Raw genomic sequence first — 22,202 nt, forward strand, 5'->3', positions numbered from 1 at the left:
TTGTGAAATGTGGATAGAATAGGAATATGAATTAATAGTATTTGGTTTTAATTCATCACTTGAGGGTATCCAAATTTTGTAATTTTTAGTTGCCATGTGCGTTTTTTGAGAGTTAATTTGACAAATTGACTCTTTCAAAGTTAGCTTAGATTATATTAAGTCTATATTTTAAAATAAAATACTAGTTATTCAAAAATTATGTGAAAAATATTGATAGTTGTAATTTTTTTCATATCAATATGATGAAAAATTACATTATCGTTTGATTCTTAAGAAGGAAATTGTGACAGCTAAAACAGAACAGAGAGCGTATGAAAGAACTTTTCTAAGCTTTAAGCTGCTTCTATGCTTTACTAATTGCTTGTAAAAGTAACTTTTATGTATGAGGTGCTTTTAGAACTTTGAAGTGCTGAAAGTTATTTTTATAAATAAGCAGTTGAGTGTTTGGATAAAAGTGCTTATGTTGAAAATAAGTGTTTGAATTTTAGGGTTAAAAGAATAAAAGGAGTAGTTTGGGAATTTAGTTAAAATATAAGGGATATAAAAGTAATTTTCATGGTCAAACAAAATGGCTTTAAGCACTTAGAAAAAAAAAGTTAGAAATCCTAACTTTTCATTTTTGACTGACTTTAAGAACTTTATGGCTTAAAGTTAGCATTAGGCAATCACGTTCAAAAGCTAAAAATGGACTTTAAGTTGGTTTTGACCAACTTAAAGCCCATCCAAACGGGCTCTAGGTCAAAATACAGTTTTACTTTTTGGATCTTTAGGTTATTTCCTCAAAAATTGGTTATGAACGAACATAACTATTACTCATGTAATATACAACTTTTTAAAGAATGAAGTACACTAAACATTGAGTAAAAATTTCTTATGCTCGTGTAAAAAGCTAGGCTTGGTTGGCTTATAGATCTAAAACGATCTGTCCATAGACCTGATTGAATATCGTTTGTCCATCAATAAAATAAAATAAACCACCTCCCCTTCTGACATAAAAATTCTATATATATTCTTTCATTTTACAATATGGTAAATAATTTTGAAAAACAAAGTTATGAACTAATACACACGAACGAAATGTAAGTCAAATGCCTAAAAGAATCAAATTGAAACCCAAAGAGTCAAATATACTTTTAATGTATTCGATAAATAGTAATTTTATCCTTTGTTTGAAACCGTTAGTCAAATAATCCATATTTGTCATTATTAACTAACGCATCCCAATTTTCAATTTTCAATTATAATTTATTTTTACAAAAAAGTTTAAAATTTGGGGTACTGTTACGTGATAAATTAAAAATCAAAAAAAGGAGAGAAACTAAGTTTTTTTGTGTTTTTCCTCCTGCAAACCCCAAAAAAGGAGAGAAACTTGAAGAGGTGCATTTCTGAAAAAGCATTTGTAAGTTCCTCCCTCAAAAATTTTCATTTTTTTATGAAAAGAAACTTATCTATCTTCACAATAAAAATGTTGTTTAGGCTATGTACACATAGTCATTTTCTAAAATTTTATTTATGAAATTACGCTAATTGTTGTTGGTTGAGTTTCTAAATAGTAAATGAAATATGCTAAGAGGAAGAGTCCTTTACACATCACATAAAAGGACAAAAGAAGTTGTTGATCTAGTCCTTCACCCATCACCTCTTCAAGTTTTTTGGAGGAAAAAACAAAAAACCTCAGTTTCTTGCCTAAGTATTGACAGAGACTGGACTTCTTCTTTAGCAGCAAAAATAGAGATGTTTGAATTATGGGTTTGGTTCAACTTCAATCCCAACAACAAACTCTTTTAAATTTCACAAAATAAACAAGGTTTGTTTACTAGTTCTTGCATGCAAAAAATGTTTTTTTTTTACTTACCCAAAAAAGGGTTTTTTTTTGAGTTAATAACTACTTTGTTTTCCTTGATTCTTTAGAGATATGCTAGTATACTACTCTGCTTGTTCCCTCTGTTGCATTTTTCATTTCTTTGGGTTTCAAAAAAAAAAGCATTTAATTTGTTTGTCAGTTCTGTCCTTTAAAAATTGATGCTTTAGTATCTCCATTCACTGTAGAGATTTAGCCATACATTTTGAAGTTAAAACTTGAAAAGTTGAGGTTTTGATGTTGTGATTTTGGAATTTGAAGTTGTGTTTGGACATGCATTTTACTTGGAGAAAGTTTGAAGTTTTGTGTCAAAACCCCAAAAGTTGGTCCGAGCCTGAAATATTTGGAGACCAGACTTTCTAAAATTGATCAAATTTCATGGTCAAATAAATATTTGAAGATAAAAAAATGTTTCATCTTAGAGTCATAAGTAGTAGTGGAACCTGAATTTTCACTAAAGGAGAGTTAAAATATGACACAAAGAAGGCAAGTTGATGCAACATATAGTATATATATATAGACTACAAAAATTACCTAGCTACACAGTGTACAAGTGTATTATATCTAAGTCTGAGGATTGTGAAGTAGAGTATGTTGTATTCCTTATTTTACAAGTTATAGCAGGGGCCAGGGGTAGATGAGGTAAAAGTAAGGGGATCCATTGTGTCAGTGTCGTTTGAAGTCTCAAAGGACAAACTATAAGAAGTGTGTTGGACTGGAATAAAGGTTTCTCATTTTTGAGCTGTTAATTGCAGGTTATATCATCATGCATAAGCTGTAGATACTCCAAGCTTCTTGAACAAGGACATTTTATGGTCAGAAATGGTGGATTTCTTCCAGAAGGATTCTGAGCTTAGTTAGTATCTTAACCCCATTTTGTTAGTGTAGTGCTCATCACTGACCTATGTAGATTTACAGATGCAACAAATGTCGACGATTCCTGGTCCTCAGAATACCAAGAAAATGAATTTTCATTTTCAAGATCAGGATTCCTCGTCTACTCAATCAACGAGTCAATCATGTCCTGAAGCTGCTAATGAACGAGAAAGAAAAATCCACGGGAAAAGCAGTATGCCTTTGCGAGCAGGTGAGAATACTCACTATTGATCTGCATCTTTTGAGATTCATATATGTAAAACTTGAAGTTTTGTCAGAGAAATTTCGAAACAGAGTAAGCATGTTTCGTGATTATCTTGTTTATAACTATTTTCTCTAAATCAATTAGGAGAAAAAAAGGGGATTACTTCTGACATGTGATGAGAAGCTAATTGATAGGAGTATACAAGAGAATTTGCAAATTGATTCTTTAGTAGGTTGACCAATTAAAGTACTTCCATGTTGTTCCTCCAAATCTAATCGTTCACGACCTTTTACCATGGTGGATTGCATATTCTTATCAGCCCGCTAAGGAGGCGCCATGGAAATGCACTTGAAATGTCGATAAAAGGCCCATACTACATATTGCTTCACTTGTTTTTTGAGTTAGAATGGAGAGCACATTTCTTGAAAGTAGGTTTTAATTCTTTGCTTGACAGTTATGGTTGAACGGACTGGAGAAAGTTATATCTTTCTAGCTTTATTATTTGGGAGCATAATACCCATACACTCCCACTAATTTCTTTTTTGATTTCTCCATTTTCTTAATCTGGTCCTGTGGATATCTATTTGGACCACACCAGGCAGTTTTAGAAGTAGTGGGAAGTCTGATGATTCCCAGAGTGTGTCAAGTCAGGAGCATGGTTGGACCTACGATACGATTCAGAAAAGTTTTGTGAGTTCATTAAGTTAATTTTTCCCTACTTCTGTTTATACGCAATCTACAACAACAATAACATATCCAGTGTAATCTCACAAGTGGGGATACACAATCTCTAGTAAATTATTTATGTATTTATTGGTCTTTATTAGGCTGTTGTACCTTTTCCTCATCCGGATCCTTACTATCACGGTCTAGTTGCTGCTTATGGAAATCAAACCATGGTGAGTACAATTAAAGCTCAATTATTTTTGTATTAAGTGCACTACTTGTTTGGTTGTGTAAGACACTCAGAGAAATAAAACTGAACTTTCATTTGATTGTTTTATCACATTCTCTTCTTTATGATGATCAGCAATTCTTTAGAGTAATTCTAGCACAACCAACTCTAAAAGTGCCATTATTTCATAGGTTGATAATTATTCATCGATATTTTCGCAAGTATTTCAATTACAAACTCTGGTTATGTCATCTAAGAAATACATCCCTTTTAATATGTCTGCTGATTCCTAATTTTACGTCGAAAACAAATCCCCCATTTTACTAGTTCCTTTTGCATTTGTTGGCCTTGAATCTTAATTAACATAAGCAATAAACGTCTGAAACCTCTTGTGGACATTTTCTTGTCTCCAGTGATCTTGACTATTATAGGGTGCATAATAAATTATTCAGTCAGATGAACATCAGCAAGTTCTACTGTAGCTTTTAGCGATGCACTTGTATTTGAAGAACCATCCAACTAGTGAATGACTAGTGTGCTCCAAATAATCACTCAAAAATGAAGAACTTGTACTCAACTCTTCTGCTTCTCTTTTTTTTGTTCCGTAGGAAAGATAACTTTTTGTGGGTGGGGTGGGGTGGGGTGGGGGGAAGAATAGTGTTTTATGGTTCTCCATATGATATCTAGATCATGATCCACCTGCAACACCCCCTACCCCTCCAACCAATTTATAATACTCGCTCTGTCTCATGGCACCCTTTCTTTTTTAGTCCATTCCAAAAAGAATGTCACCTTACTATAATTAGAAATATTTAACTTTAAGATTTTCTTTTTATCCTTAAAAAAATAAAATGATTTACAACCACACAAATATCTAAGAATCATTTTAGACCACAAGTTTCAAAAATCTTCCCTTTTTTCTTAAATACCATGCCAAGTTAAAAGGTGCCACATAAAATGGGATGGATTATTTTAATTGTACTATTAGAATAAATGAAGACCAACTAAAACCACTGATCAGGGTTGGACTGATTCAATCTGGTATCAGCACTTTTTAACTTTTTCTTAATAGGAATTAGAGATGCGCTAAACCTGTGTTGGTTTTGCATTTCTGTTAAGGATCATGAGTAAATTCTAGAAAAGCTCTATGCCATTTTAGAGTTCTTTGGATTATATTAATCACTTTGCATCTGCTTTACTTTGATGATTCTTTGCTTTTTCTTGGCCAAATTATTCTTTGGAGAAGGAAAGTCCACTCATTTGTTTATCATAATTCAAGTGACTTTGAATATTATAACACCAAATGTGAGATCCTTCATACAGACTTGTTCGATTAGATATTTGGCATTCTATAGCAAACGCCATTAAATATTAACGGCAACTCCAGTTAGTGTTATAAGTATGTGGTCCCCATCCCTCAGTTTTTCTCTTATATAGATACCTATTGTTATCTTTTATGTAAAGCTGCCAATGATTAACAAAGTTTTTTGTTACGCTTGTGTTTGTTTAAGCCAGTGTGCTCTGCCTATGCCCCCTGTGGGATCCTTACCATTTAGTTTTCTTCAGGTTCAATCCCAAATGTTAGGCAGGGTTTCTCCTCGTGTGCCACTTCCGCTTGACCTTAAGCAAGATGAGCCTATATTTGTCAATGCAAAACAATATCAAGCTATCCTCAGACGTAGACAGTACCGTGCTAGGCTGGAGGCTCAAAACAAACTCTCTAAAGGCCGGAAGGTAAATGTTTGCTAATGGTTCAGCTTCTTCACCCTTCTTGTTGCTTAGTATTGAATCACTCACACGAACGAGTATACATGTGTTAATGTGCTTTCAGTACAATCCAGGATTTACACCTAATGCGTATAACTGTTTTGTTCTCACACTGAATCCATTGTATTTTTTGCAATTACGGTTCGGATGTTTTTTGAAATTTAATGATTTTTCATAAATCTTGTAAAAGAAGTTGGGTTTAGTTGAACCACTACTATCGCGCTTTAACAACCCCAAGAAACTCTAAACATGGTGTAATATTGTATGCTTTGGGCCAAGCTCGCATGGTTTTCCCCAAAAGGCAAGGCCTCACACTATTAAGTGTATCTAACACCTTATAAGTAGGTTCTTTTTTTCTTTTCTTCCCAGGATCCTGCACATAGCGGGAACTTTGTGCACCGGGCTGCCCCTTTTTACTTTCCCTGTGGGACTATGTTCACACACACCTAATGCCTGCTAAATCTGGATTGCATAAGCCATTGCTTGCTTTAGTCATCTCATTTTTATTTGACAACACATTTCAGCCATATCTCCATGAATCCCGGCATCGTCATGCATTGAATAGGGCTAGGGGACCCGGTGGGCGCTTTGTCAATATGAAGAAGCCCCGGGAGTCCAAATCCCCTGATTTTATCAATGGTCAAGAGAATCAGGTACCTGATGAGCTACAACTCAACACAAAAATGTTGGAGCACGATGTTCATCAATCTGGAAGCTACTCTGGCATCACTGGTGGTGATGCTATTTACCATCACCAACTATTTAAGTACTCTGCCTTGTCAGCGTGTATCGGAGGGGCCTCACAGCAGGAGAAAGAGAAGAAAGATAACATAAGCAATCCATGTTTATGATGCTCGTGTTTCTATTATATGTGGGAAGTCATCCTTGGCTATGTTAGTATTGTAGTACATTATGTTGCTAACTTTTTAGTTGATCCATAACCTGGCATGGAGCCCGTTTGGATGAGCTTAAAAAAGTAACTTTTATGTATGAAATGCTTTTAGAACTTTGAAGTGCTGAAAGTTATTTTTATAAATAAGCAATTGAGTGTTTGGATAAAAGTGCTTAAATGAGGAAAATGATGTGAATTTTAGGGTTAAAAGAAATAAAAAGGGTAGTTTGGGAATTTAGTTAAAATATAAGGGATATAAAAGTAATTTCTATGGTCAAAGAAAATGACTTTAAGCACTTAGAAAAAAAAAGTTAGGAATCCTAATTTTTCATTTTTGACTGATTTTAAGAACTTTCTGGCTTAAAGTTAGCATTAGGCAAACACGTCCAAAAGCTAAAAATGGGCTTTAAGTTGATTTTAACTAACTTAAAGCCAATCCAAACGGGCTCATGGTTGTCGCATTTTTTTTGTCGAATAATTGTGTGCTTATTCAAGTTAATCTTACACTATATGTCCATAGAATCAAAGTTAACAGTAATGCATTTGAATGTCCTGTAAAATAATCACGCAAAGAGATTAGATATGCCCATCCTCTGAGCACCTACAGGCTATATGCATCATTAAATTGATCATATTTAATATGATCTATTGCCCAAAAGCAGTAAAATCTGAATAAAGTAATATGTCCAACATTAGTCAGGGGTGTTTAGATGGACTTTCTTTTAAGTAGTTAAAAAGCTAAAAGTTATAAGTTGTCATATTCATTTTTTGGTTTTTAGCTTATTTTTGTATTTTTTAAAGCTCAAAAAAAAGTGCGTAAAAACACTTTATGTTTTTCTAGAACACTTCCAAAAATGAAAAAATATAAAAAAAAGCTATAAAAAAATCAAAAACTAATTGAAATAAGTCAATTCAAACACCACTTAGTTATGTTCTTGTTTTCTCACTTTTATTAGGATATTTAATAAGTTAAATAGAGTGACAACTTCTTTAAAAAAATCAATATTAGAAAAATGTTTAAAAACTCTTTTATCTTTTTATTGAAAGAAAGACACTAATCACAAGTATTGCAAGTGAATTTTTCAAATATATAGTTTGTCCAACTTGTGCAAAAAATCACCAAATCTTGCAGAACTAAAGAAAGGACTGTTTGTGCATATCTCAAGAAGTTTCAACTCAATCGGATAATTGGAGACGTTAGTCGAGCGACGTTGAAAATCCTAACAGACTCCAAAGCACTCTTGGAGGTCCTTTCCTTGTTGCTAGCTGGTGCAAGTTCTTTCTTGCCTTTGGTTATTTGTTGTATTGTTGTAGGTTGCTGGATTGATTCATCAACATGCACTAACAACAACTACATAGAAGACACCACAGATACAACCATCAACTCCAAGACCCCTGTCTGTCTGGTTGGTTTTTTGTTTTTCTGTTATGGTGCAGGTACAACAACTGATGGGAAACCCTGGCAGATGAAAAGCATCAACAGAGAGACAACATCCTTCCAAGATAGGACCTCACCAACACAGCATCCCTACACCCATACACATTCCATTCCTGCAAAACTTGTAGCAGATCCACTGCTTCCAAAAACTCTTGAACCTCCTTGCTCCTTTAATTGTTATGTGCAGGCACATAAGATAACCTCAAAGGAGTTGCTCAATCCTTCTTTGAAGACAACAAGAAGCTGCCTACAGGTTTGCAACAAACACCACAACTATCACACTTGGTTGTCTATTTGTTTGCTTGTTTGTGCAGGTAAACAAAGTCACAGACAAAGGGACATAACAACCACAATTGCAAGGGCCTCACCTACTCCCACCAACTCTCCATGCATACATGTTTTATACCTTCAACACCTGCAGCAGCCTCCTTTCATCCAAGTATTTTGGAACTCCTTGACTGCTTTCATTGTTGAGAAGACAAGAAGATGGAGCACCAACAGACACAGCACCTTCAGACATACATTTAAGCTAGGGATTCAACACATACTCTGTCTCTCAGCTTCCTTAACTACAACCCCAAGAAAGCTGGCTGCTATGGCTCCATTTATTTCCTATCATTTCACCCCCCTTAGCTGCTATTGTTGTTGCTACATAACTCCTTGGACCTACTTGGTACGATATGACTAAAAAGGGCAAAGATGAAAAGAATTTTCTCAACCCATGCGAGATAGAAGGTTCGTATACTTGTTCTTCTCAATGTAGCTATGCCTGAGTCGTAGCATAATTGAATAGGACTAGTGTAAGTTACTTTCTTGTATTCTCATGGAAGGGGAGAGTCTCCCTCATTTATGCTTTCTTAGTCGACTTGTATCAGAAGGAGTCCTCTCATAGGTTTACTGCTTTCTAGTTATAGTTAGCCCTTTTTGTATTGGGGATGAGTTAGCCGACCTTAATAGGTTAGCCGACTTATGAACCACCATAGGATCGGAGGTAAGGTTTATGTCCCCCTCCTTGTATTTTTATTTTTGATTATTTATGTTAAGGCTTGGGGGTGTTGCTTAACCCCTGACTGTGCACGAGAGGTGGGAGCCTCGTGTAGGGTCTCTTCCCCAAAAAAAAAATAAAAAATAAAAAAATAAATAAATATATATAGTTTGTTTATGTGAAACATTTTTTTAAATTTATAATATTAAATATTTTGACTTTTATATATTAACAATAAGATGGCGTGAAAGTATATATGGGGACAAATAGAGTAATTAGTAGTATAGTAGTAATGGAATTGGTAGTTGTATTATGAAATTCTCCCAAACTCTTTGACTTCCTACCAAGTCTAAATTGTTTGGACTTTCTTCTTATTCCCCATAATTTTTGAAAACATGGAATTTGGAGCAAAACTACAGAAGAAGAATAAAGCCCTCGATGTCTTTAAGAATTTCAAGGGCCGACATGCTGGTCTCATTAAGGCTCTCACCACTGGTTTGCTCTATTCTTTTTTCTTTTTGTTATCATGTGTTAATTTTGCCTTATTTAATCAATTTTGTTTGTTTTTTTGGTATTCAGATGTGGAAGAATTTTTTAAGCAGTGTGATCCTGGTATGGTTCTTTTCTTCTTTGAACTGAATTCAATTATGTCTTCTTTCTTTAAAAGTTATGGTTTGTTTTTGAATTTTTGGTTATCAGTGGAATGGGGCTGAAAATTTTCTGTTTTTGTAATAATTTGTATCCATGTTATATGCATTATGTGAATGCGGGATTTAAACTTGATGGGTTCAACTTTTTAAAGTTATTAGGGCTGAACTCATTGTGCTTTTGAAATTAAGGGTTACTTGAAATTCTAATGAGTTCTCACTACATGTTTATGTCACGTTTCAAAAATACTGGGTCCAGTTGTATCCGTAGTAAATAAATTTTGGAGAATATTGGATTATCCAGTAAGAACATCAATTTCATTCTCCAATGATCGTAGTATGTATACTCCATCCGCATCTGGATATATGTCTTTTCTTTAGTTATCTGAAGTTGAAAGATTTTAGCCTAATATTGGATTAGCGAGTAAGAACATCAATTTCACTCTCCAATGATCATTGTATGTGAACTGGTATATGTCTTTTCTTTAGTTATCTGAAGTTGAAAGACTTTGGACGAATATTGGATTATCGAGTAAGAATGTAAATTTTTTACTCTCCAATGATCGTAGTATGTAAACTCCATCCGCCTCAGGGTATGTCTTTTCTTTAGTTATTTGAAGTTGAAAGATTTTGGACTAATATTGGTAGAGGCGGATATGGGATTTCAAGAACATGGGTGTACTAATAAACAACGGAGAAAAAATAATGGAGTAAGTTGGATTTATTCCTTGTTCTTTTAGACTAAGTTGCGCGGACTCTTCACTTTCGATGCCGTATCCGTATCGGATTTTCCAAAAATACACTACTTTTGAAGAATCTGACACGCACTCGTTGACATTTTTGTAGAGTCCAAGCAACATAGCTTTTAGATAAATAACTCAACATTCAACCAAGTGTATCATTGGACGATTTTGTAGCATGAGTACCAGCAAATAATATTAGATCAATTCTAGAAAATACATGTACATAAAATACTTTGTTTGGTGAAGAGACTATGGGTTCACATGCACCACTATTTCTAGAGTAGATCAGCCCCTGAATATATTGATTATAGAGTAAGAACATAAATTTCACTCTCCAATGATCGTTACGTTGCTCTTAACAACATCATTCCATATCGGTGGTTTTATTCCTATATCTGATTTTTTGTAGATGGGAAGATGAATTCAAAACTTTTTAGTTATTGTTAATTAGTACATAAAATTTCTAAAAAATTCCCTCATGATAAGGTAGATCTGCGTATGCATGTTCTCATATCCACAGGCATTATAGGGAAATCTTTACCCCTCCTTGAAGCAGAAGAAGAATCAAGTTACATCGTGTTTAGCTTAAAAGTAACACTTCTTATTCTTAGTCCTTGCTTTTGATTTGCTTACTCCTTCCTTGCTTCCGCGGCGAAAAATGAGTATACATAGGTTACTGAGTTTTATGCCTGTAATTAGTAGTAGATATTTGAATGAAGACATTTTGCATCATGTTTTTGGAAGCATTATTTAGGATGGCTGGTCGGAGTAATGTCATTGATTGTGAGTCTGTGACCTTCTTTTTAATCTAGAAATCTCAATTCGATATTTTGTTTATGGCTATAACTTATAAGATATGTTGCTCGGACTTTTCAAAAATGTTGACGAGTGTGTTTCTAATCCTCCAAAAGTAGTGTATTTTTGGAGGATCTGACATGGATTTGGCAGCATTTTTGGAGAATCCGAGCAACATATATTATAAGCTCCCTCCTCACCACACCTCCCCTGTCCTTCTCCGAGTTTGTTACAGTCAGTATGTTTAGTAAGTCTTATCTCAAATTGCTTATGACACGATGCTCCTATTGCTTCTTGTTCATGGGCAAACATAGCAACTGTTGTCTGTGCAGAAAAGGAGAACTTGTGCTTGTATGGACTCCCAAATGAGCGATGGGTGGTCAATCTGCCTGCTGAAGATTCACCACCAGGACTTCCAGAGCCTGTTCTTGGTATTAACTTTGCTAGAGACGGAATGCAACTTAAGGAATGGCTTTCTTTTGTTGCCTATCACAGTGATGCTTGGTTGCTTGCTGTTGCCTTCTATGCTGGTGCTAGATTTGGATTGGGTAAAGCCGACAGGTACTTCTTCTCACTCAATTTCTTTTGTGCAGCCAAAACATTTCCGTGCTCGTAAAAATAACTTTGAGAGCATGTCTTAATGATAGACAATATATGTTTAGCGACTCTGCCTGCTCCAGTACCTCATTTGACGTTTTCTTTTTGTGTTGATTCTGCTTCTCAGTGCATTAAAGTAACTTTCTTTGTGGTTTTTCTTAATGCTTACTGTTAAAAGTGGAAGTAATGCATCTGATTGATGTGTTTTAGATTGGTTATATAGTAATGCTTTTGGAATCGAGCTAACACTGCCCGGACTTATCACTAGCAAGAGAAGCTAAAAACAGTAAGCTTGTTTAATTACAGTTCATTGAATTTTGCACCTTGATGCACGTTTTACCTTCTGGGAAAGATCATTTAGGCATCTTTTGGTTTGAGTCTGAACATTTTACTTAACTAAAATGAGACTACTGCCCTATGAAATGAATTTCCTGCCGAAATTCTTAATAGCACCTCTAAGACTTAGGTAGAAAGAATATGCGATATTCAAGACACACAAGTCGTTAATTAGCTTTATAAGTAATATATCCATTTTACTCCCTATAGAATGTTCACGTTTGAATTGAAACGTATTGTTTCAGTCATTTTGTAAGAAGATGAAGAGGTTAAGAAGGAAAAGTGAAAGATAGAAAGGACAGGATGCAAAGTGCAAAAATATGCATAAAAAGAGGTGTGAAAAATGCAAGTAACTCGTTGATTATTACCTTGAATGCACATTGTTATATCTCACACTTGTTGGAATGAGCTGATAGAAGCCTACTAGTAGGAGTGGCTGTTAACAGGTTAATAAGGTTCAACTAGCTTACGTTATTTTTTTGAAAAAAACTAGCTTGGTTTATTTATTGTAGGGATTGCTCTCAAATGAGCGTTGATCAGTTGACATGTGGTTTCTTGACGTTGTATGGTCAACGTAAGTCATGCTTGTCAAGCTGATATTTGCAGTTATCCGAGTCAACCAACCAACAGCAAACAGTATGCATTGTCAGTTGTGTACTTTGAAAAGCAGCTCAAATTGAGGCAATATGGAATTGTGTGGTTCAACTTAAATTCGTTTCTGCACTTTCGTGTTTTTTGTATGTGAAATCATTCATATTGAATGGTGATCCTAATGGGAAGTCCTCGTTCTAGATCTCCACATTGAAATTAGTACATTCATATATCTATTAAGCTACCAGAGATAGTCTTTTGCTAGAAAATGTGTAGACTGTGCCTCAATTGTGACACAAGTTATTGTGCTTTTACACTTCATGTAATTTACTATTACACTCATTAGTTGCCTTCTCTTTTCCAGGAAAAAGCTCTTTGACATGATAAATGATTTGCCTACAATACATGAAGTAGTGACTGGTGTTCCAAAGACGCAACAAAAAGAAAAATCTACTGTCTCTAATCAAAGTAAAAACAAATCCAAGCCAAACGCCAGTAAGGTAAAGGATTATGTTCCCAAAGTTTGCTTTATTTGCATGTCAGCTCTGTGATACCTTTTTACGTGTTGCATTACGTGTCGTTGGACTAAAATACTGTGTTTACAAGCATCTGGATATCGATCTTATGGTCATTTTGGCAGATTTTGATTGAAATTCTGCTTTTTCTGATTTTCTGGTATCTAGACTAGTTGTTGCATGAATAGCTTGTCTTAACCTAGCTTAATTGTCCGTGATCTTTCGACTGTGTTAACCTTCTACCACATGATATTAAATTCTTTTTGAGCTATCATTGTTTTCTTTACCACTTGCCAAAACAGAAGGCGTCGGAGTCTCAGGTTAAGTTTAGAAAGCTGCAGCATAAATATGAAGAAGATGATGATGATGATGATGAAGGAGAAGAAGATGAAGAAGACGAGGAGGAATGGGGTATTGAGAAGGATGTTGAAGAGGAGCAAGGTGAGACACTGTGCGGCTTATGTGGAGGGAAGTATGCAGAGGATGAATTTTGGATATGTTGTGATCATTGTGAAACGTGGTTCCACGGCCAGTGCGTGAAGATCACCCCTGCCATGGCAGAGTACATTAAGCAATACAAGTGCCCGCCTTGCAGCAGCAAAAGATCCCGGACCCCGTGTACAGAATACTGATCAACAAGAGTTCTCTTGCTGCTAGGTCCAGCTGACTGTTTTAGTTAAGCTATTCATGATCTTTTGCAAAAATGCCTGAAGTTCAGCCAGCCATATGAAACTTCAAACATTTTATCTGACTAACTTCAGTCACCATATGTCTGAAATTGTCCCGAAGTGAGTAGATGTGCCTAAACTTTATAAATTTAGGGCGTAACTTAAACAGTGACACCGGAATCAGGTATATGTGTACTCCCCCACCCCATCCAATTTAAAACTTAAATTCATTTTTTAAAAACTATTTAAAGACTAAAGATGTGCTTGTTTATCCCACTTAGCTCGTTATCATTAGCTGTATTTCTTTAATTTCGGTTGATTAGGACTAAGTTTTTAATAATCTTCGGCTTTTTAAAAATATATTCTGAACAGTTTCAGTAGGTAGGGTGGATGTTTAAGAAATTAGCTGAATATAATAAGTGAATCAATCAGGTTATTCCACTAAATGTTGAAGAGTAGGAAAGAAAAAAAAAAGAAACGTGGTTGCTGATATAATTGTTGCATATAGACAAAAGTTTTATTAATAGAATTTATGTATAATGGTCGGCTACTTGTGTTGTTAACCACTATCATTAGCTATTGAATATTAAACAATAAGATAATCTACTAAATCTAATCCCCTAATGTTGGATAATCACGTTGGCCCCACCACATTTTCCTGTCTCATTAAACAATAACAACTATCCTCAATTTCAAACAAGTTGGGACAATCGTATGAATTTCCACTAAGCTCATGTTACAATGACATCTATCTTAAAGAAGTTAAAGTGATGAATTGACAAATTTTACACAGGTTGTCACTTGTCAATTTACAGCAAACCTCCTCCTGCATCCGAACCAAGCTGTCTCATTAACTCAAGAATAGAAATGCCTAAAACTTTCTTTGTGCACGCAACATGTTCAAATCAACATCACCATCATCAGGCAGAATCTTATCTACCATTGGCTGAGATTAGCTAAAAGTCAATTAATTCCGCTACAGATTCTCATCTTACTATTTGATCAGTGCCTGAGAAGGATAGATTCCTACTACTGGACTCCATTCTTGAAAAAGAGAAGTCTCAAATCTGTTGGTAAACAAATTGCTCATTATAACAACATACCCACTTTAGTTCCGCAAGGCGGGGTCTAGAAAGTGTAGAGCGTACCTGCCTTACCCCTACCTCACAGAGATAATTTTAGATGTTTAGAGGCGGTTTCCAAAAGAAACCCGCTCAGATAACACAAATCAAAAAATATATCCAAGACGAGAGATAAAACAAGTACCAGAGAAAGCATCGCATAGCTTACAGGAAAGGGAAACAATAACAACAACAAAATAAGTTTAGTGAATTGGACTTATATATACAGATTCATACACTTACATTCATCATTCTTTTTGTTCTTGAAGCTTTGTTTATGTTTAAACTCAGCATACTGGTTCCTAAAAAAGGGATCATCATTCAAAAAAAAACTTATACATGGATCAAAGAGAGAAAAAGTAAACCTAAGAAGAGCGATAACTGTCTATGGGGGATCACTATGCCCAATTTTCTCGATTCTTTGTGGAGAGGCGTTTGAGGAATTCGTAAGTAGTGATCATTGTGGTTGCAGACATGGACATTGAAGCCCATCGAGGACCTAATCCTCTGTAACAAGCCATCCACCCACCTTCCCTTACTAAATTCCTTACAGTCTGAGCTACCGTTGGCCCTCTACGCCCATTTTCATCGCCATCCAGAACCTGCAATCTCGTCTTGATTGTGTCTAATGGTGTTGTGATCAGAGCTGAAACGCCGCCAGCCATGGCTGCACTCACTCCCTGAACCATCATAACCGTCTTGGAATTAGGCCTCAGAGTACTCTTGATGTTATCCTCAATTCTGTCATCGCCATTCTTGCTGAAGTAACATCCATACCCACTCCAGACAAGCCGCTGAGTGATGGAATAGGATGCCCACCACAGTGCATTGGATGGGGCATATGTCAAAATTGAAAACCCAAAACCTCTGTACAGTCCCTTAGGTCCATCTGTCTTGAGGATCCTTCGAAAAGCATGGATCCCATTGAGATATTTACACGATGCTGGTGCTTCACAAACACCCTGCACCATTAGCCTCTGGCTCACCACATCGACTGGAGTCCAAACCAGTTGTGCGGCCACGGACGCACTTAGTCCAGCAGCAGCACTGGCTAACGCGGTCGCAGTAGGCTCGGGAATGCCGAGCCTAACCGTGGCCGTACCAACGCTACTCTTGGTAACCTCAAGAGCAGCCATATAAAGTGCCCTAGCAGGGATTGTACCCATCAATGAAGTCCCAAATCCACGATACAATCCACGAATTCCTTCAAGCCTAACAACGGAGAAAGCAATTTTCAAACAGGAAATGTGAGCTTGCGCTACCTGTTGTCGAGTCTTCAACACCACAACAGGATAAAGCGCAGCTGAAACACCGGAAAATAACGCGGCGCCGAGGAAGAAAAACTTAGATTTATCCAGCATTTGCCAGTCTATATCCGCCGGTAACTGGATTTCCTTGGTCGATTCCTCCTCCGCTACACCTAAACTCATTTTCCCCAGTTTTCCTGTCTGCGTCTCAATTTTCTCAATCCTTTTTTTTTCTCGCAGAGTAGAAATCAGGAGCTATTCTACTAAATTGAAGCTAGATGGATAAGGAAAAGATTTTTTTCGTTGGCGAATCCAAATTTTGGATCGGAAATGGGTAATAGCAAAAGGACCTAACATTTCTGCATCCGTACTATAAGGGAAAGAATCATGATGGTCAACTAGAAAAATCAGAACGGCGTAGAGGATCGTAAAACTCACCGGAAAATCTAGGATCTCGCCGGAGATATTCAATCGGAGCTAATCTTAATACAGGTGAACTGCTTCTGCTGCTGGTGCTATTTCTTCTTCTTCATATGAGGTCTCCACATTTGTGTATATATTTTAATGTAAAGGGAATTTGGACAAAGTGGAGAAAAGGATCACGTGTCAACTGTCAATTCGCAGAGTGGGTAGGGTTATATTCGTCAGAACAAATTGATGTTGTTCCAAAACGACGACATACTGACGTGCCCAACCTTATCCTTTCATCAGTAAAGCCAATTCGCTGCATGCAGGTATTTTTTGTCTTCCTTGCACCTGCATTTGCCCTATTGTTGGGTTGAGTAGCTATCTAACAAGGCCCAATCACAAGTTGCGGTTCCTTTTTTAAATAATTTTTTGGTAATAGAAATTTGTATTTTGGATACTTACTGTTTTTGGAGTAGCGAATTTTATAAAAGATAAGATATACGCAGATTTTATTCTATTTCATAAAAATAAAAATATTATTTTTGAAAGATTTTTGATTCACATGAAGTAATAAAAAAAATTAAACTATAACGATAATAACATATTTGTAATGTAATCCAAAAAGTAAATTTTATAGATAATAAGATATAAGCAAATTTTATATCCCATTAAAATAGAGAGATTTTTAGAAAAAATCATCAACTCAAGTGGAGAGAAACATAAAATAATAATAAAAAGAAAAAACGGTAATATAAAAAAATATGACAAGTAATAATTGGAAAGCAATACGATGTATACAAACAATTGGGAACACTAAAATCAATAAAATTGCGCTGTGATCATCTAAATAAAAATAAACAACATATGGAAAAATATAACAAAAGCAAGAAACTGAGTGAATAAGGTTATTACTATGATAGAATCACACTATTATCATGCTTAATCCCACGAAAAGTAAAATAATACTCAACTATCTACTAAAATTTACTTTATCCGCAATTTCTATGTTCTACTCTTAGATCATGTCCTTATAATCTAAAATTGTATCATGTTTTGTCTCTCTCTCATATATATATATATATTTAATTAATCATCCAATTCAAGATTAAATAAAACGAGATAGCAAGAAAAATAAAATAACAAAGTGAATTTATGTTATCTGTTAAAAGTTTGACTCATTAATGCCATTATTTTTTAATTTCATTTTTGCAGAATCACTTAAACAACTTTTAACACTTTTCTATTGAAGTTTTGAATCAAATGTAGCTTTTTTGCTCTTCTTCTCCGAGAACACATGAAGAACACCAAAAATTCAAATTTTCAACTTCTTTAATTTTTCACGAAATCACCTCAAATTTCAATAGTAGCATCCCTTCGAGGTAAATATTAAAACTCAATATCTTTTAAGTTTGAATTCAACCTAATCCAAAAGACACATTTAAAATTTCTTCAAAATTTTAAAATTTTAACATTCTTTAATGGTGAATTTTTCGCCACAATTCTAAATTACTTAAAATTTTAAATATAAATCCAAAAAACATTATTTTAAAGTTCATTATATGTAAGGAATATCATTTTTCTTAAAATAGGTCATGAGTCATGCACACGGAGGTGAGCCACGTAAATACAACAATAGCCATGTGACAAACAGATCGATAAGTGCCGGAGGTATTGCCTAGCACGTATACTCTATTTTTATATCGTTATATTTATTCAACTTCTTATATGTGCCTCACTTTGAAAGAACTTTTAAGCATACGATAAAGATATCAAAAGTAAATCTTTGAAAGTATTCAAAACTTTACTTATTTTTGGAGCACTATCTCAGCAAAAGAAATTAAACCATCATCTCAAAATCACCATTATTACAGGAAAAAAATATTGAAAGAATCTTTAAAATCGATATGAATTATTAATTTTATTTATGAATTATTAACAATCTTAAAAATAATTTTTTATTTAATTTATTGAACTTAAATACACTTTCAATCTTGCAACATGAGTGAAATATTACCCCCTAAATTCTTGTCAAATTTAAGGTGTTTCAACACTTCTCTCGATTTTTTAATAAGAGATCCATGTTTATATAAGAGTTTGAGACTTATTATATCATGTGCCAGATTGAAGATGTATCTAAATTTAGTTAATAAAATAAAAAAATATTTTTAAATTTATCAATAATTATAAAACAAAACTAATAATTTAGTTTAAAGTGTTTCCAATGCTTCTCGGTTATTGCCATTAATTTGCGAACTTGAAAAAGTCAAAGATACAGTGTAAAAGTCAAGGGGGACAAAAGCGTAGGAAACTAGTACTTTTTCTGTCTTTTTTACGTAGCATTTTTTGATTTGATATGATATATAGAAAAATAAATTTTAAAATTTATGATGTAAAATAATCTTTAAATATTTATTTTACTAAAATTATTTCATTAATGATAAAGAATAATTTTAAAATTAAAGTTATTTTTAATTATAATAAAATAATATTTTTTTAAAATCTATTTAAAAAAAATATCACATAAAATAAAGCATATATAAAGAATAGTTATAGTAAATAATTTAATCACGTGAAAATACATAAAATGGAACACAGGGAGTAGTTGTAGTAAATAATTTAATCACGTGAAAATTGCAAGTCCTTGTAAACCGCTGGATCGTATGACGTGAACACGTGTTGTAATCTTAATGCAGTTACCTGTTAAGGGCAGATGTATATGACCCCCCTAAATATGTCAAATCGCCCGCCCTCGTAGCTTTACAATCACACAGACAACAATGGCGGCTTCTTGCATGCTCAGATCCTCTTTCCTCTCTCCATGTCCTCAACTTCATCATCAATCAACAACAACAACAACTTCAAAACCCAATAATGGTATTCATTTCTTCACTCCGATTAAAGCTACTGCATCTACAAACGATGCAGTTTCCTCTCAGAAGCACCGACGCCCTGCTGACGAGAACATCCGTGAAGAAGCGCGCCGTCACTGCTCATCTCATAATTTCTCCGCTAGGTATGTTCCTTTTAATGCTCCTCCCACTTCTGATGAATGGTATTCACTAGATGAGATTGTGTATCGGAGTCGGTCTGGTGGATTACTTGATGTTCAGCATGATATGGATGCGTTAAAGAAGTTTGATGGTCAGTATTGGCGATCCTTGTTTGATTCTCGTGTCGGTAAGACTACTTGGCCTTATGGGTCGGGTGTTTGGTCTAAGAAGGAATGGGTTTTGCCTGAAATTGATAGTGATGATATTGTTAGTGCTTTTGAAGGAAACTCTAATCTGTTTTGGGCTGAGCGTTTTGGCAAACAGTTTCTGGGCATGACTGATTTGTGGGTCAAACACTGTGGGATTAGCCATACTGGTAGCTTTAAGGATCTTGGCATGACTGTTTTGGTGAGTCAAGTGAATCGGTTGCGGAAAATGCATAAACCGGTTGTGGGTGTGGGTTGTGCTTCTACTGGAGACACATCTGCTGCGTTGTCGGCTTACTGTGCATCTGCAGGCATCCCGTCGATCGTATTTCTACCTGCTAATAAGATATCTATGGCGCAACTGGTTCAACCAATAGCAAATGGGGCTTTTGTGTTGAGTATTGACACTGATTTTGATGGTTGTATGCAGTTGATTCGCGAAGTTACTGCTGAGTTGCCTATTTACTTGGCTAATTCGTTGAATAGTTTGAGGTTGGAAGGGCAAAAGACGGCAGCAATCGAGATTTTGCAGCAGTTTGATTGGGAAGTTCCGGAGTGGGTGATAGTTCCTGGTGGGAACTTGGGCAACATATATGCATTTTATAAAGGTTTTCAGATGTGCAAAGAGTTGGGGCTTGTGGATCGTATCCCTAGGCTTGTTTGTGCTCAAGCTGCCAACGCCAATCCGCTTTACTTGCATTACAAATCCGGTTGGAAAGACTTCAAACCTGTGAAGGCCAACACAACATTTGCATCTGCTATACAGATTGGTGACCCGGTGTCTATAGACAGAGCTGTTTTTGCCCTGCAGAACTGCAATGGGATAGTGGAGGAGGCAACAGAGGAGGAGTTGATGGATGCTATGGCTCAGGCGGACTCGACTGGGATGTTCATTTGCCCACACACTGGTGTGGCATTGACTGCATTGTTCAAGCTGAGAAACAGTGGAGTCATTGCACCAACTGATAGGACTGTGGTTGTGAGTACAGCTCATGGATTGAAGTTTACTCAATCCAAGATTGATTACCACTCAAAGGAAATAAAAGACATGGAATGTCGGTTTGCTAACCCACCTGTGGAAGTGAAAGCAGATTTTGGATCAGTTATGGATGTTCTGAAGAGCTATTTGTTGAGCAAAAATTCCAAGCTATGATGTGTTCTCATTTTTAAACATAGTAAGTTTGTATTACACTATTACGTACTTCTGTTGTCAGCATTTGGTTCTTTATCGTCATTAATTTGCCGTACATACATGACCAGATGGTGATGTTGTTGTTGGTAGAGTTGAGGAGAGAAAGGCTCTAAATTTCGTTTGAGAGTACTATGAACTCGAGTCCTTTTATGGAACTTTATTTTCTGTAACACTCTGCTTATTTTTTGGCATTGCATTGCTTTGAAGCATCCCGACAAAAACTGTCTTAATTTGACCTGTTTGGTTGAATTATCTGACCTTAAAGAGAATTCGCTTTGGATACTGCAGCTAGAAACTTGTATCTTATCTGATTATTATTTCCTGTCTTTTCAACATGTATATACTTGTCATGCCTAGAAGGCTCTGGTTTGGCCATAGTACACTACAAAATCTGAAATCTTAAACTGAAACTAGTATTACCATTCACAAAACTGTAATCTACATTTATCAGTTACTAAGATCTTTGGAACATGAAATCTGGATTAGCTTGCATTTATCTTCTGTTCATCTGTTTTGAGGTAACTTACTTAAAGTTTTCTTGAACATTTATCAATATGAATTTAGCTAAGACTAGAACAATTGGGAAATAAAGCATCCAATATGGGCGATAACAATTAATTGGGCTTTTCCTTAATGACTCTGGTACATATTACCTCCTGCCAACACAGATACTGGGTAATCTACCCACCAAATCTTAGGCTGATGGAAACAAATCACTTAGTGTTTTATGCCTTCATCGGGCTCAATGTATTTGAACCTGAGACTTCATGATTTTTCTGATCTACTCCTACTTCATTGACCACTAGGCTACATGCTCTTGAATGCAATATGTCAATATCAACTAGTCAAAATTACGTTTTGTTATTAAATCTACATTAAGTTCTGTGTTTGTCAAGTGTCGTCTTATTCTTATTAGAGATTTGATTGACCGTGTTGGAATAAGTGAGATTTAGCTGTCATTATCTCAAAAAAAGTAAGTAAGAAATAGATGACCTCTACTTTGAGGGGAACTCCTAATAAAAGACAATTTATTTAGTATTGGAATGAAATGGACCTTCTATTAGCAAAATGGATACAGTAGATCATATAGCATATTACAGTTATTGATTGACATTGAAGTGATTGGACACACTTAAAAGGTAAATTTGTTTCTTGCTTGATTAGTATTACTCTGAACAATAACAACAGCATGCCCAGTGTGGTCCCACAAGTGGAATCTAGTAAATT

At 35.2% G+C, this 22,202-nt stretch overlaps 4 protein-coding genes across 7 annotated transcripts; 3 read left to right on the forward strand and 1 right to left on the reverse strand.

Annotated features, from left to right (window-relative positions):
• The first annotated feature begins 1,636 nt into the window (after nucleotides 1-1,636).
• Nucleotides 1,637-6,672, forward strand: LOC129896980 (nuclear transcription factor Y subunit A-3). Of its 3 annotated transcripts, none has more exons than XM_055972990.1 (7): nucleotides 1,637-1,807; nucleotides 2,617-2,717; nucleotides 2,780-2,948; nucleotides 3,541-3,632; nucleotides 3,770-3,841; nucleotides 5,404-5,571; nucleotides 6,129-6,672. In XM_055972990.1, the coding sequence occupies exons 3-7, from the start codon at nucleotides 2,780-2,782 to the stop codon at nucleotides 6,453-6,455; spliced, it is 828 nt and encodes a 275-aa protein (XP_055828965.1). In that variant the 5' UTR covers nucleotides 1,637-1,807; nucleotides 2,617-2,717; the 3' UTR covers nucleotides 6,456-6,672. The 3 variants fall into 3 exon arrangements, with proteins under 3 accessions (XP_055828965.1, XP_055828963.1, XP_055828964.1); XM_055972988.1 differs by having other exon boundaries at nucleotides 2,617-2,676; XM_055972989.1 differs by having other exon boundaries at nucleotides 2,617-2,948.
• A 2,522-nt stretch (nucleotides 6,673-9,194) lies between these two features.
• LOC129896762 (PHD finger protein ALFIN-LIKE 4-like) lies at nucleotides 9,195-14,087 on the forward strand. 2 transcript variants are annotated; one of them, XM_055972725.1, is made up of 5 exons: nucleotides 9,195-9,414; nucleotides 9,499-9,531; nucleotides 11,437-11,665; nucleotides 12,993-13,128; nucleotides 13,449-14,087. In XM_055972725.1, exons 1-5 carry the CDS (start codon nucleotides 9,315-9,317, stop codon nucleotides 13,773-13,775), a joined length of 825 nt encoding a protein of 274 aa, XP_055828700.1. In that variant the 5' UTR covers nucleotides 9,195-9,314; the 3' UTR covers nucleotides 13,776-14,087. The 2 variants fall into 2 exon arrangements, with proteins under 2 accessions (XP_055828700.1, XP_055828699.1); XM_055972724.1 differs by having other exon boundaries at nucleotides 9,198-9,414; nucleotides 13,446-14,087.
• Nucleotides 14,088-15,130: 1,043 nt separating this feature from the next.
• Nucleotides 15,131-16,729, reverse strand: LOC129896119 (uncharacterized). The gene has a single exon (XM_055971945.1). The coding sequence runs from the start codon at nucleotides 16,360-16,362 to the stop codon at nucleotides 15,331-15,333; it is 1,032 nt and encodes a 343-aa protein (XP_055827920.1). The 5' UTR covers nucleotides 16,363-16,729; the 3' UTR covers nucleotides 15,131-15,330.
• A 2,590-nt stretch (nucleotides 16,730-19,319) lies between these two features.
• On the forward strand, nucleotides 19,320-21,145 carry LOC129894387 (threonine synthase, chloroplastic). Its single transcript, XM_055970058.1, has one exon. It carries the CDS (start codon nucleotides 19,365-19,367, stop codon nucleotides 20,934-20,936), a length of 1,572 nt encoding a protein of 523 aa, XP_055826033.1. The 5' UTR covers nucleotides 19,320-19,364; the 3' UTR covers nucleotides 20,937-21,145.
• Nucleotides 21,146-22,202: the final 1,057 nt, after the last annotated feature.

The sequence above is a fragment of the Solanum dulcamara genome, chromosome 7 (assembly GCF_947179165.1).
Source record: "Solanum dulcamara chromosome 7, daSolDulc1.2, whole genome shotgun sequence".
NCBI classification, from domain to species: domain Eukaryota; kingdom Viridiplantae; phylum Streptophyta; class Magnoliopsida; order Solanales; family Solanaceae; genus Solanum; species Solanum dulcamara.

Coding starts and splice junctions, on each gene's coding strand:
- LOC129896119 (XM_055971945.1), bottom strand. CDS start 16,362: ATGAGTTTAGGTGTAGCGGAGGAGGAATCGACCAAGGAAATCCAGTTA.
- LOC129894387 (XM_055970058.1), top strand. CDS start 19,365: ATGGCGGCTTCTTGCATGCTCAGATCCTCTTTCCTCTCTCCATGTCCT.
- LOC129896762 (XM_055972724.1), top strand. CDS start 9,315: ATGGAATTTGGAGCAAAACTACAGAAGAAGAATAAAGCCCTCGATGTC. Junction 9,415..9,498: donor CATTAAGGCTCTCACCACTG/GTTTGCTCTATT, acceptor TTTGGTATTCAG/ATGTGGAAGAATTTTTTAAG. Junction 13,129..13,445: donor CCAAGCCAAACGCCAGTAAG/GTAAAGGATTAT, acceptor TTGCCAAAACAG/AAGGCGTCGGAGTCTCAGGT.
- LOC129896980 (XM_055972988.1), top strand. Junction 2,949..3,540: donor CAGTATGCCTTTGCGAGCAG/GTGAGAATACTC, acceptor GGACCACACCAG/GCAGTTTTAGAAGTAGTGGG. Junction 5,572..6,128: donor AACTCTCTAAAGGCCGGAAG/GTAAATGTTTGC, acceptor AACACATTTCAG/CCATATCTCCATGAATCCCG.